Here is a 16621-nt window from a genome sequence, read left to right as displayed (position 1 = left end):
TTAACTCAAAGCATCTGGGCTAGTGCCATTTTTCTGATGTCAAATTATTAATCAGACAAGGAAAGTGCATTAATTGGGACTGTGTCATCTCTTGTCTCTGGAGATGTCCACAGCTCAGTCCTCCCACTTCCCTAAGAGGTACCAAAGTGCAGCCAGAGCTTGGGAACACACTACCCATGAATGGGTACAAGTAGAGGCCAGGAGCTTCCCCACCACAGCGTGGATGCCACATGGGACACTGACAGCCATCCACAGGTTTCCAGGGGTGGGCACCCCACTACCATGCTTACACCTTCTCGAGGTGTAGGTTTTGTGCACCCAGTCAAACCCACCCATCCGGAGGGGAAATAATGCCCAGGGCTGCCAGTGGTCATGAAATGATCATTTAATGAAGACCGTCTCTCCTGGCTTTTGTGTGTGTGTGTGTGTGTGTGTGTGCGTGTGTCTGTGTGGGCTGCTTATTTTTTTTCTCCTTCCCTCCATTTTTTTTTTTTCTTTCTTTTTTTTTTTTTTCTTTTTTTCTTTTTTTTTATATATATACATCTATAAAAAATTCAAATACAGCATGTCAACAGTTGGAATACTAGGACGTACGGTATTAAATACTGCGCTTGGGTTCAGGGCAGGGACAAGAGGAGCTGTCTTTACAAAACAGGGCCTGGGGTGGGATGGGGAGGAGATCAGAGTGGGATGGGGACAGCCAAGGACAGCGGGGGACAGGTCTGCGGGGCTCCAGCTCTACGGGGACAGCAAAGCTATTCTTATTTTGCTGAAGAGTAAGACAAAGATGTTGATGGAGGCGATTCCCTGTATCCAACGTGGTTAAAAGAGTGTGGGGGCATGGGGATGGGGTGGTGAAGGCTCCTCTGGGTGCTGCTGGGCGCTGGCTGGAGGGGCAGGCTCCACGATGCTCTGCAGGGGGCTGCTGTGGGGAGCCTAAGCTTTTGTCGCTGTTTTGATCCCCTTTTATCCCCATGAAAACCGAGCCAGCTCCCGAATCCCCATTGCACTCCTGAAAGCCACCAGTTCATCCCTCCACCATCCCCTCGGAGGGGACCAAGCCCTCATCCTGCACCCCTCCAGGTTTTCCACGCCATCAAGAGCTCAGGGGGGAGTTAGTCCGGTCCTCGGGGTGCCCCCTTTGGCCACAGGTTGAGAGCATCCCTCCATCCCCGTCCCTGTTTCCCATCCCCTCTTCCGAGCGCGCCATCACGCTCTCTGTCACCCGCGTCCCGGTGGCGTGGTGGCGCGGCAGTGGCACGTCTTTGGCGTGGCGGGTTAGCTGTATGAGCGATGGCGGGGCTGGCCTGCAGGGTCCGGGGCTGCAGCACAGTGCCCGGGCTCGGTGCGCCTTGCTGGGAGTGGGGACGGGGTGGGCGACATGGGGACAAGTGCGTGTCCTCGCTCTGGGCTCTCGGCGAGGCTTTTTGGGGCAGGTCCCCCTGGAGGGAGGGATGGTGGCTCTGTCCTCCTCCGCAGCGACGGCGAGAAGCGTGATACGTCCTCAACGTGTGCAAAATCGAAGAGATAAAGAGACTCAAAACGGGCAGGGTGAGGAGGGAGTGTGGTGGTGGCGGTGGTGGTGGCTGTGGGAGGTTGTCTCCGCTGGGCTGCGACGGATGGGGATCTGTGATGGGGAAGAGAAGGGTCACTCATCCTACCGCCAGCTTGGCCATGCCCAGCTACTGACATAGCTCTGGAGATACGCTGATCTGAATATGGCTTTTTGCCCAAGAGGAAATGCACACCTCCTCAGAACACAAGCACACAAAGCCATCATGTCCACCTCCTCCTCCCAACAGACCCTGCTCAGGTTGGAAAAGACCTTAAAGATCATCAAGTCCAACCACAATCCAACCATGCTACCCTAACTCTAACAACCCTCTGCTAAATCATGTCCCTGAGCACCACAACCAAACGGTTTTTAAACAAACCCAGGGATGGTGACTCAACCACCTCCCCACCAGCCATCACCCACTGCTCAGTGTCTCTTTCCCAACTATTGTAGAGACCCTGAGCTCTTCATGCCCTTCCAGCACCCAACCCCATCTCTTATTCCCCCCATTTGGGGTATACTCACTAAATAAAGAGGACACCATAGGCAGCCAAGACCAGTCCAGCTGTCCAACACACTGCCACGGCCCCACTGCCCACACTGGCCCCTTTGTCACAGATCTTGGTGGTGGGGGGCGGCATGAAAGAAGAAGTGCTGGTGCTCGTCGTCTCTGTAGGGAGGGAGAGTGGGTGGTGAGAGAAGCTGGGGCACCCTAGGATGTTTCCCACAGGAACATCCCACCCCTAAATTGCCCAGCTATGCTACACTAGGGCCAAGCTGGATGGGCAAGATTCAGAGAATGGAGACAATGTGGTCTGTGGGACTTTCCCTTCTCTAACAGTAGACCCAGAGGGTTCCAGAGTGCCTGGCAATGAGTGTCCCCCAGTGCTTCCCAGCCACCCCACAGCTGGTGCCAGTCAGGGGAACCGGCGCAGGGCATGCTCCCATCCTTCTGGGAAGCCAAGGGCTGATAACATGCATTTGGACACGGTCCCAGCTCTTTCCTAGAAACAGAGGCTTGTTAACTTGGTGGCTTTTATTTCTAATTGGCATCGCTCCGAGCCATTGTGTGGGGTCGGAGGTGTGGAGTGGAGGTAGAGCTGGAGATGGTGGGGGGCAGCGCTCCAGCAAATAATAAATCCAGAGCTCTGACATGGTGCTTGGAGCACCCCAGTGAGGAAGATGCCAGAGCTGGGTGTGCTGAGTCAGCACCTCCTGAGCCATTCCAACCAAGCTACAGGGTCACAGGGGTGTGAAGGTACATGGTAAGGGGCTGTGCCCCTCCTCCCACAACCCCTAGTACTGTGGCCTCCATTCCCAGGACCCCTGAGTGCAGGGTTTTTGTGCTGGGTGAGGGTGGTCTCACCTGTGATCTGGACCTCCGTGGTGAGGTGCTTGGGCTCCTCTGTCCAGGGGGTGGCATGCACAGCTACACTCCAGTCGCTCCACGTTCCGATATCATTGTCTTTGGCGGCCACCTGGATGATGTACTCCTTGCCAGCATAGGCATCTGTGATGGTGTGTGACGTCCCATCCGACAGCTCTACCTGTGGGTAGGTGGGGATCAGGCAGGGGTTGCTGGGGATGGGAGGCAGCCAGAGGAGCAACTCTGGCAGTGGGAGGTATGAGATGATGGGTGTGTTTAGCCCAGCTAGAGGGTGATGAAGAGACTGGTTTGCATCACTTTTTTATCACCAAAGGGAGAAAATATCTAGAAGGCAAAGCAAGGGGGTAAAGGGCTGGGATTGAAGCTGGATGTGCATAAATGGCAATGGGCAGAGTGTTAACCCTGTTATCCACGTGCCCCCATGCATCCTCCAAACCAGACTGGAGGGTTTTCTGGGGAGGTTTGGGCCAGAGGTATGCCCACTGTGCAGCATAGGGACACAGGGAGATGCTCCAGCTCCAACTAAGCCAAGGGTGCAGTGAGTTCCCAGATCTGCAGAACCAGAGAGGAACTGCTTCCTCTAGAGGTCACCAGAAACTAGTAAATGTGTGGATAGCTCTGCTTGGACATGTTGGATTATGGGGATCAGTGCAGCCATAGCACTGACTGTTCACACACATGCTTTCAGGACTGGGAGGAGGTTCCCTTGTCAACACACCTCCAGCAGCCCCAATCCTGGGCTTGCAGCCCTCTGGCTGGGCATACGTACAAGGATAAACTCATGTCCAACTGTCTTTCCTAGAAAAAACAGCCCTCTGTCTTGTTGTCACTGCTCCCTGGGACACTGTTTTCCTCCTGGCCATGTGGCTACTGATGTAGCAGTTTAACTCCAATCTTAGTCCAGACCTTCTGGGGACACCTGATCCACTTGGAGACATGTCCTGATAGAAATGCATCCACACTGCAGGGCCATTAGTGAGCAAACACATGGCACTGACAGCAGCGGAAAGCTCAGTGCTGACACAACATGCCAAGGATAACACCAAGCTGTATCGAACTCCTGTGGTCACCAAAGGGACCGCTGCAGGAGAGCACTGTGCATCATTGTGCACCCTCCCTTGAGGTTCATCATTAATACCCACTTGTTTCATTTCCCATCCATCCTAATTGTGTCTGGCATGGAGTAGCGTGGGGCCATACAAACCCTGTATGACCACGGATACCCCTTTGTGCAGCCTTGTCCTCCCCACTGGTCCAGCTGACACAAACCACCTTCCCTTGCAACACATGTTGATAATAAACATGTCCAGGGGGGATGAGGGACTGATACAGCCCATCTGCTCAGGAGGCAAAGGGCGGACATGGTGCTTGGCCTCTGAGCCTGTTGATGGCTTCGAGCCAAGCACTGTGGTCCCAGTGGCTCTGTGCAGCTCTGGGGGGCAGGGACATCTGTGTCCAGATGTGGAGTCCTCAGCACAGGAGGAACATAGACCTGTTGGAGCACACACCCAGCGGAGGGCCACAAATACGATCCAAAAGCTGGAACAGCACTCCTATGAGGACAGGCTTTGATTGTTGGGGCTGTTCAGCTTGGAGAAGGGAAGGCTATGAGGTGAGCTGAGAGCAGCCATTCAACATCTGACGAGGAGCTACAGGAATGAAGAGGACAGACTCTTTAGCAGTGTCTGTGGTGACAGAAAAAGGAGATGATGTCCCATCCTTCGAGACTTTCAAGGCAAGGCTGGATCAACCCCTTGGCAACCTGAGCTAGCTGTAGATGCCCCTGCTCATTGCAGGCGGTTGAAATAGATGAACTTTCAAAGTCCCTTCCAACTCTAAGGATTCTATGATTCTATGACATTATGCAAGGAAGATGCCACAGCATCTTTTGTCCTCAGTGAGCCCCAGAACTCAGCCAGGGTTCACATCTGGAGAGTGGGAGCAGATGGTGGCTGAGGCTCCAGGAGACAGCAGCAAAGTGGGTGACGCTGCCAGGAGCAGAAGGCTGCAGCACAGCATCCCACTGCCCAGGGTAACACTGACAGCTGGATTTTATTAAGAACTTGGTTGTTAAGGAGCAAGATCAAGATGAAAAATTCTGCCTGGTTCTTGCTTGCATCCCAAAAAGCTGAAAAGAACTGAACAGCCAAGGGGGCTGCACCAAAGAACAGTCGGTGTGCTGATGTGGCAAGGATGTCCTGACACTGCAGCTTGGCATGCATGAGGACATTATCCCAGCCAGGGATGTGTGCCTTGGCAGCACTTCCTGGCTAGTGGCTGGTGTGGTCAAAGCCATCACCCTGCTCCTTGCAGGGATACCAGAAAGGAAGGAATCCATTCTGAAAAACAATCGTCCCTCCTCCCATCTCACCTGCACAGCATATTCAACATCCCAAAACAGATTTAATCCTTTCGTTACAGATATCACCCTCAGCTTTTACAGAGACACTCTAAAGTTCCCCACCAGAGAAGGCGACACTTTGCTTTCTCACTGTGGGCAAAAGCCTTTCTGCCCCTGTTCCCTCTGAGCGCTGCCTGCAGCCTGCCGCAAGCCAGGCTCTGTGATCCCAGCTGCTCCCAGTGGCTTGGAGCCCCACATCTGCAGCACATCTGGAGCAAAGGGCCTTCTGCAGCCCGCAAGGTGCAAAGTTGCTATCAAATTCATAGGGGAGCAGGGAGAAAGGTGTGTGTCTGTCTCAGTGTTGCACTTTTGGGGATGAGCAGGGGGATGCTGAGCCCTGCTTATCTCTGCACATGTGGCATGAACTCCACAGGGAAGAGCAAAAGCACTGAGCTGGGGTCTGACCCACTGGCACAGGTGCAGTCAGGGTGCTGGGTTTGGGGGTGCAGGCTTCTGTGCTGAAAGCGGGTGCAGCATTTTGGGATCATTCAGCCAGAATTTGCCTCTAATGCCTGGTCATCATTCTGGGGCACACAGCCCTAAGGCTGCTCCAGCACAGATACTTCTATGCCTCAGAGTGTGCCACCGTGTCTGTTCCCTGTCCCCCCCTTGCCCTGATGCTTGGTGTCAGGAAAGTCATCTGGAGCTGTGCCATGGCACTGCGGGGTGTCACTGGGGAGATGAAAGGGGCCAAGCAGTGGTCATCACAGGCTATTGTTGTCCCCCTGGAGCAAAGGATGTGACTGCAGCTGTCTGCACGGAGGAAATGCCTTCAAGGAAAGGCCTTGCATGGGGCAGAGGTAGGCGAGACCCCAGACCCCAGTATAGCTTTGTGCTGGGCTTTACTGGTTTTCCAGCTTGCTGAAGAGGCAGAGAACCAGCCCTGTGTTGCTTCTTATCTCTATGGCCAGTGTTAGTTGCTCCCTTCCCAGGGCACAGTCCTGCAGGAAAGGGGTTTGAGCTCCTCTGCCCCAAACACAAGCTGGATCAGGGTGCCCAGCAGGGACAGGCTCCTAGCACCCAGCACTGCGCATCCAGCACTGAGAGGATGATCTCAGCACCTGTTTCTTCTGCTGCCCACCAGATGCATCTGGTCTGCAGCTTAATGTTTGCAGATGGCACTTTGGTGTCACAGGGGACACTTCCCAAGAACCAGGATGAAGCATCTTGGAGGATGCTGTCCTAAGCTATTTAGACAGCAGATAAAAAATGAAGGTGTATGGTACACGGCCGTCTCCCCCCTTACATAGATGTCCTTAAGTGCAGTTTGGGTTTTCCAAGAGGCATTTCTGAGCTAGGGGATATATCAAGAGAGGGGGAACAGCTTTGTCATGGCTGATGAGAAAGTCCATGAGCAGGTGCCTGTGTCTCAGCACAGAAATGCAGCAGCAGCAGCAGATGGGAAAACACACAGGGAGCAGGTCCAACTGGACACAGGAAGGGAGAGGCAGCGAGGACAGACTGGGGAGGACGTGGAGGGATGGTTGGGCACACAGCATCAAAGGGAGAGGGAGAAATTCCTTAATCCGCATCCCTGCCACACAGAGACAAAAGTTGGAGTAAGGCTGTGCATGGTAATTTCTTTTTTTTTGGCTGGAGGGGTCCACATTTTGCAGCCTGCCTTTGTGCACCTGCCAAAAGTCACTCTGGCTGGCTGTGAAGCGCTGCCCAGATTAATGAGGGATCAGCAGCCAGTGCAGTGCAGAGCTATTAGCATTGCAAAAAAACCCCACCAAAACAACAACAACAAAAAACCACCAGAGAGAAATGAAAAAGAGCCCTTGAGCTGCAGTAATTCAGCCTACAGCTTGCCTAGGGCAGCATGGGCTGGCATCCTGCAGGTCCCCATCCCTGGGACGGCGTTCGCACTGAGCAGTGCCCATCTCTCTTCTCACTGATAACAGAAGTTTGAAGGGCACTGTATCCACCCACCCAGTGCAGTGGAGGTTAAGGCAGTGCTTTCCCCCCCGTGCTCCCCTAGTCTGTCCTGCCAAGGTGCCTTGGAAGTAAAAAAGTCACAATGTGCTCTGCTCCCAGTCTAGCTCTGTTTCCATTCTGTGCAGCCAGGTAGCAACTACTGGTGAACAGGGTGATGCACACAGGGCTGATGCCCTCCCTGCTCTGCAGCTGGGCTTGGGGCTGCAATTTTCTGGAAGGTGGTGGAGAAGGGAGGACTGGATTTCTCTTTGCATCCCACACAAAAATGTGTTTGTAGCTCTTCTTTCCATTCCTCAATGCCTCCCACTCTACGTTATGACTCCTGGAAGGGGGTGCTGCAGTGACAGCACTGGGTAACAACCCCAGGTCCTACAGTGGGATCCAGCCCTCCCCAGTGACCACCACTGTCATGCACAGCTGGGACTGAGCAGAGGGAAAACCAGCACTGCTCCATCAGCCACACATCTTTTTGTAGGTGAAAGAACACAAATACAGCATGCAGCAAGTCCTCTGGGGCATACACTGCCCAGGTGCTAAACTGAACACATCTGGCCTCCCCAAAATAAAAGGAGCACCCTGGCTTTTGTAGAGCTGAAGCTCATCTGCTTAGGTCCCATCATGTGAGTGAGCAGGGGAATGCAGAAGGAAAGCCCCCCAGATTGTGGCCAACAATCACCAGGCATTGTGCCTTCTTGCATATGCTGCTGCTGCTTTAGGTGCCTTTGCTCTCTGCAGCCCACCTGCTCCTGGTGGGCTTTCTCCTGCTTCAAACCAGGGTTAACCCTGAGAGCTGGGTCACAGCAAACAGTTGCTGCCTGTGAAATGCTGTCAGCAGAGGCAAAGAAAGATTTTGTTTTCCCATTTTTGTCTGGAAATCATATAAGTCTGATACCAGTTACTAATAAAAGAGACCCCAAAACACCTCCTCCTGTGGCACTGTGGGAATCAGTTTGGTTAACCCCAGACAAAACTTTCTCCCTCCTTCAGTGATAACTGAAAGGTTGGGAAAAGTGAAGGACCCTCCTCCCCCTGTGCCTCCTCTCTGCAAGCCAGGCAGTGGAGCAGCCCAGTGGGGTCCAAGCCATTGTCCCTTGCAGTCACCCCACCAAAAAGACTGCAGCACGCAGCTCAGCTCCAGCTATTGGCTGGGGAGGACGAATTATTGCAGGGCTCCTCCGCAGCTTGGCTTGTCTCACACCAGATGAGGCTGAATGGCTCCCTTCTGGCTTAAAATAAAGAGCATCTTTGAAAGCACAGCTGTAATCTCGTTAATAATGGGACTCTGTCTCCGGATGCGCCTTCCCCTCCTGCCAAGTGACAACTGTCAGAGCTTGCTTCGCTTGCAGCCGCAGGAGGATGGGGCTGGGATGCTCAGGGCACTCAGCACCAATCTCCAGGCTCCGGCTGCAGATATAGTTACCATACAAAAGCTTCCTCCTACCACTGGGATCAATGCAGAGGGACTGCAACAGATGAGACTCCCAGCTCTGGGCACCTCTGCTCTGCCTATCCCACACCAAGATGCAAGCGACATTATTCCAGCCTCAACATTTCACTCCCTCCTACCTTCTATTAATTTTTTTTTCCCCCCTCTCTCTTTTAATCACTGACTTTGCAGCCAGGAGGGGAAGGAAGAGAATTGTTGCAGTAAAAGCGACCAGGCGTGAAGCTTTAATGGCACAGGGTCAGGGTGACCTCCCTGCCAAAGCTGCCTGGAGAAGAGGGGTAACACAGGCAAAGCAGCACAGGGATGCAAAGAGGCACAAAGAAATGTGGTGCCACAAAGTGACACTGCTGCCACCCCAATGGGAATGCGGCTGCAGCCGGTGGTCACACTAATTGCTTTCCCAGCTCCTTCCTTCCCCTTACCCATCATGGGCAGTGGTGTGTAGGATTAGGACATACTTGCGTGCTATGTTGCATGCTATGCCTGTAAGAGTCACACATTTGGTAGAAAACATTGCTTTGCTTGGGGGAGGTATCACAACAGACCCTGCATAGACCGCTGCACACAGCCACCTCACATCCCGGCATGGCATGAAGATCTCCACTAGATGTTCTAAGGAAAACTGTTTCCAGCCTTTGCAAATGCTTACAGACATGTCTCTAATGCTTCCAAAACAGAAGATGAAGGAGAAAACCCCGCCGCATTATTAGCTTTAAACATCTCATGACCTTTTTCTGCAAATCTGAAGATGCACGGTTCGTTAACATTTCGTGTTGTCAGCACGGCCAATGCGTTCAATTAAACTTCACGACAGCATCTGCAAATTGCTGGCAACTCACCAGAGGAAATCCTCCTTTCCTCCCTTGGCTGCCAGCGCTACAACTACCTCTGAGCACTGCCACATTCCTGCGCCTGTGCACCAACCCTGTCGGTGCTCAGCGCACACCATCTCCACTAGAAACAGCAATGGAGAGGTCCTGATCCAAATGATACCCTGGAGCAGGAGTAGATCTGGTACATGAGCTGTGTTGGGCTCCATGAAGTCACCCAGGACATCCTCATCTGTGTGTGTGTATGGGGGCATGTGCCATGGCCAAGGACCTGCATGCCATCGCATCCACGAGTGTGCATGCAGCCGTGCTCACGGGCAGCCTGCAGGAGTGCACAGAGATAGCTGCTGTTGCGAGTTAACCGAAGGAGCCTGTAAAACCAGAAACAGGCTATTAGCAATCCATTAGGAAAGGGTATCCAGTTCCAGCCTAGGTAATCCATTAGAGGAACATCTGAGAGCATTAGGAGAGCTCGCTTGGGGCCAGGATGGGGCTATAAAACAGAAGAGGAAACCATGCTAATCTGGCTTGAATTACAAACTTAAAAGCAGGAGAAAAATAAAGGATACCCTGAACATTTAATGTTTTATATTTAGGAGACAGAACATGAGATTCTGCCAAAAGGAGAAAATGGAAAAACCTGTTTAGGCTACAAATATCTCATCTCTCTTCATGCAGGAAAGAAACTGCCAGCCCCTCTTCCAGAAGGGAAGAGCATGACGTTGAAGCTGCTCAACCTTCTGGGTGAGCTCAGTGTCAGTGGGATGGAGTGACCACCTGACATGACACAGTGTGGCTGTGTGTCCTGCACAGCTGGCAAATGCCTGTGCCTGGGTTCAGCAGAGCTGCTGTAAGGTGGCACGACGGCTCTGCTGCAAGCAGCATCCCGCACACGTGGACACTCATCGTCTCTCTGTGCTAATAAATCCCAGAGCATGCAGTAATAACTCCCAGAGCAAACTCCAACACAAGAGCTGCTAAGTGGCCTGAGCGGAAATTCATTGCTGAGCCCAGGGAAGGGAGGGCAAACAGCGTGCTGAGGCTGAAACGCACCTTTGTGAGCACTCTGACACATCAAGGAGGGGAGGAGGGTCCCCACTGTGTCCCTTGCTTTGCACTGCCCAGGCTGGCTGTCCCTAGGGAAGATGCTGTGCAATGATAGCTGGCTCACCCAGCAGCACTCTCGATAAGATCCACTGCTCCCGCCACGGACGGCTTCATCTTCTGGTGCCAAGGCCTGGCATTATTAAAATCCTGAAAGGAAGAGCCTGGGAGAAAGCAGACGCTGATTGAATCAGGCCCTACAGTATTCGACAGCTCGACATCCATCTGATCCTATTAGTGCTCATTCAGTCCTGTCTGCTGAGGTGCTGTGCATAAATCAGCCCCTGTGCAGATAATGGGAGGTGGAGGGGAGGAAGGAATTGCAGCTTTTGCCAAGAAATGCCACGTGCAATGCGAGCATGAAGGGCTGAGTCTCTGGCCCGTCTCTGGAGCTGCCCTCTAGCCCTGCTCCAACAGCAACAGACATTACATTCCACACAGCACGCAGGAAACATTCACCTCAGCACAAATTAACACCTTGCTGTGTAAATATAGGTCCTATTGCATCCTATCTCAGGACACCTGTCCCTATAGGGAGAGACCTACCACCAACTTAGGTCATGCTGAGCTGGCCTTGGCTTCACCAAGCCATGACCTTCCCTCTCCTGGATGGATTTTGGGTGCTCCTTGGGTACTCTCAAGATGCCAACAAGCAATGGGTCTAGAAAAGCAGAGCTTATAGAATCAAAGAATCATTAAGGTTGAAAAGACCACTAAGATCATCTAGACCAACCCATCACTGCCATGCACACTAACCATGTCCCTCAGTACCACATCTTGTTTCTTCAACACCTCCAGGGATGGTAAACCTCTCGGGTTCATAGCATCTGGCAACTCACTTTTGGTTGCAAACCCCTATATCTGCAAGGTGTTCAGATGGGCTAAGGAGGGCTGTGGCTGAGCACACCCAGGGGGCCTAGGGCTCTGGCTGCTGCAGCACTGCCTTTCCTGGTGTTTGGGAGCTGACTGATTTAGGTTTTGCAAATAGTTCATTTGATGAATAGTGGCAGTTTTCCTCAAATCACCCATAAATCAGAATTTTCATTATGCAGCCAGTGGGGCAGGGAGGCAGAAAGCAAGGCTGGTACCTTGCTCACCGAATGTCTGCACTTGCTTACTGAGCAAATTATTCCCCAAACACACTTCTCCATCAGCCAGTGACTGAGAAAACATGTCCTGCAAGATGCCATGGATTAAGAGTGACACCACTGGGACCACTGTGCCCTCCTGGGATGGTGTGCTTTCCAGCTCTCAAGCACCCATCCTCAGGACTATTCCTGCTCTGCAGCTTGGGAAGCCAACTTCTGACTGTCCTGAAGCTGACTTTTGCAGCCAGGGTGCCTCGCGCCAGTGTCTCCAACACCTCCATGTATTTCCCACCATGGCTGTGTGACGTCCTGTCCCCTCATGGGCTCAGTCCCAGCCCAACATTGAGGCAGGAAGCAGCCCATTTGTATCATGAGGACCAGGCTGCAGCTGGGGAAAGAATCAGTCTTTTTCACAATGGTTTCATAAATTGAAATATGCGACTTTGCATTTTATATTTCCCACGCACTTTCCACCTTTCCCCACAATCTGAATACTTTCCTTCTCAAAATCAAAAAACTCTTCCAACCATGTGAATATCCAAGCTCTCCCATCGCTCACTTACCCCAGCAGAGCTCTTGGCAGCTGCTCTCTCCCTCCCTCTGAGAAGAGAAGGGCAAGGAGAGACAAGTGGGAGAAGACTCTACTGGCACCTGTCTGGTTTTCAAAGCCATCAGCAAAACGCTTCAGTCTGAAACAAGACCTGCGCCGCTACCTTATCAAAGAAAAGCAACCGAAAGAGAAAAACCCACTGGGATGATGACGTCTTACAGAGACACGAGCGCAGCGCAAAGCCTCTCATCCCCTTTTTGAGATGTTTTTCTCCCTAAGAAGAGCTGTCTGGCAGAAAATCCCTCTCGGCTCCGCATCGCAGGTGAGCTCCTTGGGGATGGAACGCTGGCTCCCATTTGTCTCTTTTCTGGGCAAAGTGCCTCATCAAGCAAACCGCTGCCACGCTTGCCTAATTGGCTTTTCTCTGGCCCATCTCATTGATGTAGGGATGAGCCACACCGGTGCAGCAGCACCTCTCATCCAACAGCAGATTGCTTTCCTTCATAAGTGGAGCATGCAAGCAGCATATAGCAAAGAAGAAAAAAAAAAAAAAAAGAAAAAAACTCCTGTTCGTTATCTTCCTGCTGCTAACAAATGAAATCTGTCCTGCGGGCTGCCAAGGATTTCACTGACAAGTTTTTTTTTTTTAAAGAAACAAGAAATAAAAGTAAGAAATACGATAACATCGCGGCGATTGTTCCATTGCCGACTGTGCCCTGAGTTACGGCGAACGGTATTTTATCTTCGGCTCAAAATCTAAATGTGGCAGAGGCACATTTAAATGCAGTGACATTTATACTTTAAATGCCTTTTACATCTTGTTGGCAGGTTTTATATAGAACATATGTATGGAAAACAGATACAGGCCGCGGATTAAAATGCAGAGAGGGGAGAGTCTGCAGAGCCATTTGTAGGCAGAATATGACTTAAAAGAAAGAGGAAGAAAAGGGATGTGGAAAAAAAAAAGAGAGGAAAAGGGGCTGTCTTGACAGGGAAGTGAACAGACATTCCTTGGTCCCTGGCTACCCCATGTCGCCAGCCTGCTGCCTCCTGCTCAGCATCACTTACGTGCTGCCACTGGTCCAGGATGAGGGGTCGATAGCGCAGGAAGAACTTGAGTGGGAAGGACTCGGGGTCTGGCCAGGATGAAGGGTTCTGCCATGACACTTCCAGCCGCCGAGGGTTATTGGGCACAGGCTTGGCCACCACGCTCTCTGGAGGATCTGGCTTTACTGGAAGGGAAAGGAATGGCTGTTAAAGTCCCACTAATAGGATGCAATGGGTCTTACAGTGGGGATGTGGGTGAAAAGCCCGCCTAAGTGATGTGCTCTGGGGATGAATAAGCCCATGTGATGGCTCATGAGCCACAGAAAATCACCTTTTAGTGTCCATGGGTCAGGAATGTCTTGCCTCAGAATTAACCAGTACCAAGGAGATGCCAGCACCTGGACAGAACAGAGAGCATCCCTCCTCCCTGCAGGTACCTGGGTGAGAGCAGAGAGCTTGCTGAGCCCTAACCCCACGCTTTCCTTGCTCCTGCAGATGGCTGGGAGTCTGACCTGTCATCAAACCCACTCACCTCTTAGGTTGCAGAGTTTAGGGCTGGGGATTCCAGGCACTGGCCCATTGTATGCAGCACAGGAGAACCCTGTGGTGATCACCTTCCACTCTAAGTCTCTCTTTCTCACTCCTGTTCTGCTTTTGAGACACAGGGATATTTTTTCACTACGCAACAAGTATTTCAAGCAAATATTAATTGACTGTTAGCTATGCAATATGCTCTGAAGTTGCTGCTACTTTAAAGTGCTGGGATCAAACCCCAGACAGGCTGTGATGAACAGTGTTGCCTCTTGCAGAGTCAGCTCTGCTCCTCACCAAAAGTCTGCCCAGACCCCAACAGCTCAGACTCTCAATTTGCAGCAGCAAAGCTCTGAGAAGTCCAAAATATGGGTTGTGCAGGAGCCTGGCAGCCTGCTTAAAATGCATCTCTCCTGAGGAGCTGTGTGTGGAGATATCCTGAAGCCCTGCTGCAGACCTGGGAGCTGGGAAGGTGAAGGATTTCCATGGGACATCTCACAAGGCTCTCTGTGCTCACTAAGAATAGTGATGCAGGTGGTCACTGAATCACAGAATCACAAAATGGTGCTGCCCTGGGAGAGCTCTCAACACTCTCAAAATCCACATGAAGACTGAAGGAAAATACTGTCACTTCAGCCTGAAAACCGCCAGATAAAGCAATGTCCTCCTACACTGACCAGAAACTTGTGAAGGCACCATCTCTAATTCCAGGCATGCAGGGGGGATTCTGGGTTTGGGAGGAGACTGACAAAGCTCCTGCCATGCATTCAGAGCCATCTCCTCCCTGCTGGCCCCATAGAGATGTCATTTCTGCAGGGGTTTTGCATCCTCTGGTCAATGAAAGTGACAAGTGAGCTGAAGGCTTGAAGCTGTGTGGAACTGGGTGCTCATCTGGGACGGCACAGCTGCAAAGGGAGTTGTGTGTATGCCACTCACCGCCACTTTGCAAGGGGTGGGTTGGAGTTGGGCAGTGCAGGCAATCAGTGCATGAGATTTTTGGGGTCATCGCATTTGAGGACAGTAACTGTGTGAGGCAGGCAGGAGCTGTGGTGGGAGGGATGATTTGCTGGGACTGCAACACTGAGCTACTCCAGATGGCTGTGTAATTCCCTTGCTCACTTTGAATCCCTGGGCTTGGGCTGGACATCAGCTTCCATCCACGAGGCCTTGGAGTCCAAACACATACGGAAAAATATAAATCCAGTGCTGGCTCAGCGGGCTGGGTTTGCAAAACAAAAATCTGTTTGGCTGAATGAATGCAGATGAAAGCAAACTGTGGCACCACAGCAAGGGATAAAAGCATCAGGGTGGGGATAGACACAATAGGATGTCACAGCTGTGAGAAGAGCCCTGGTGTAACACAGGGAATGGGAAATGCCACTGTAGCAGGTTGGAGGAGAGCAAAGAAGGTGCCGAGGGGGGAAGTCATCTGTTTTTCAGGGACGTGACCCCCTCACATAGGTCAGCAGCCATTAGAGGAGAGCTGTGCTGGCTCAACACAAGTGTGGCAGAGCTCCTGGCTGCAGTGAGCCTTAAAACGTCACTGTGTCTTAATGGGAAAACCATCACGAGGGCTGCGGCTGCCTCCCCATGTGCCCCTCTGGCTGTGGGCTCCTGCCCAGACCTAAGAGAGGTGAGGTAGTGCAGTGCCAGCCCCTCCCAGAAAACAGAGCTGGAGCCGCTCCTGCCACGTCGCTCCATCGCTGCAGGGATGTGGGAGCCAGCACACGGGGCTCTACCACTCCTCTGCAACTGGCCCAGTGCTTGACCTTGAAGGAGTGCTTCATCCTCCACAGCATCCCAAGTCCCTACTCCCCACTCCTCCTTCCCCCAGCCTTTGTCTGCCCAGTCCATTTAGACAGCAAATTGCAAGGCAGGGGCTGTCTGGCTGTACATCAGCAAGCATAATGGAGCTGTGTCCTCAGCACAGGCCCGCAGGCAGTAATGTAATATAAGTAATAATAGTAATAATAATAATAATGGACGATGGGCATTAGGCTGAGTATTGGTTAAGCGGCTGCAAAACCAGATGTAATATTATCCTGCAGAGCTGAGGGAGCATCTCCAAACATTCCTGAGAAGGAGACATGGGATTTGGCTGGGAGGCAGCTCACAGCTCATCCTGCTTCACTTTCAGGCTCAGAAAGGGCCTTGCGGTTATCTCTGGTTTTTGGAACAGGCCAGGCTTTGCCTAAAGGTTCAGCAGGCTAACGCTGGACCACAAGTGCTCATCAAAGAAGGTGCTGCTTGAGCACACATCACGCATCCATCCTTCTGCCCCATGCTGAAATGGATGCCTTGCGGCTGTTAAATATCCCCTGGCATTTTCCCTGAGAAGAGGGACATTAAACTCCATGTCTTAGCCAAATGTCAGTCTACGTAATTTAATTCTGCCTTCCTAAGTAGTATGAATTGAACTGACCTTCTGTCTAGGCAACTGTATACCCGTGCTCAGGGACTGAATTTCTTACAGGGGACAGCACGTTCATCCTCACACAGCCCCTCTGCAACACTCTATGCATTCATTGCCCTGGAGCTGCAGTGTGGACAATCCTACGACCTCCCCGGGGTCACAAAAGGGACACATAGCAGATGTGGAATGACACCACTGCCTGTGCTGCCACTTTTCTCCTGTCCTGAGCATGTCCCAGCAGCCCGGCATGGGGTGAGAGAATAAACCTCTGGTTATTACCCACCTAACTCTTTTTGGGTGACCTAAGCAAGCCCCTTTGTGCTCCCTTGC

The 16621-nt window shown here is 52.0% G+C and overlaps 1 protein-coding gene across 4 annotated transcripts in view; it reads right to left on the bottom strand.

Moving 5' to 3' along the window:
• Positions 1-240: 240 nt before the first annotated feature.
• The window catches only part of CNTFR (ciliary neurotrophic factor receptor), a 172290-nt gene continuing 155909 nt past the window's right edge, over positions 241-16621 (bottom strand). For 2 of the 4 annotated variants that reach the window (XM_072360370.1, XM_072360373.1), the window contains exons 7-10: positions 13369-13532; positions 2922-3102; positions 2081-2225; positions 245-1627 (exon numbers count right to left, since the gene is read on the bottom strand). In XM_072360370.1, coding sequence (XP_072216471.1) covers position 1627; positions 2081-2225; positions 2922-3102; positions 13369-13532 — 491 coding nt within the window. In that variant the 3' untranslated portion in view covers positions 245-1626. Of the gene's footprint in view, positions 1628-2080; positions 2226-2921; positions 3103-13368; positions 13533-16621 lie in introns of all 4 variants that reach the window. The other 2 variants (XM_072360372.1, XM_072360371.1) reach the window with 2 other exon arrangements.

This window comes from Excalfactoria chinensis, chromosome Z (assembly GCF_039878825.1).
Source record: "Excalfactoria chinensis isolate bCotChi1 chromosome Z, bCotChi1.hap2, whole genome shotgun sequence".
Lineage (NCBI taxonomy): Eukaryota > Metazoa > Chordata > Aves > Galliformes > Phasianidae > Excalfactoria > Excalfactoria chinensis.
The sequence above is the reverse complement of the archived record's forward strand: the minus strand, read 5'-3'. Positions and strand labels throughout refer to the sequence as shown.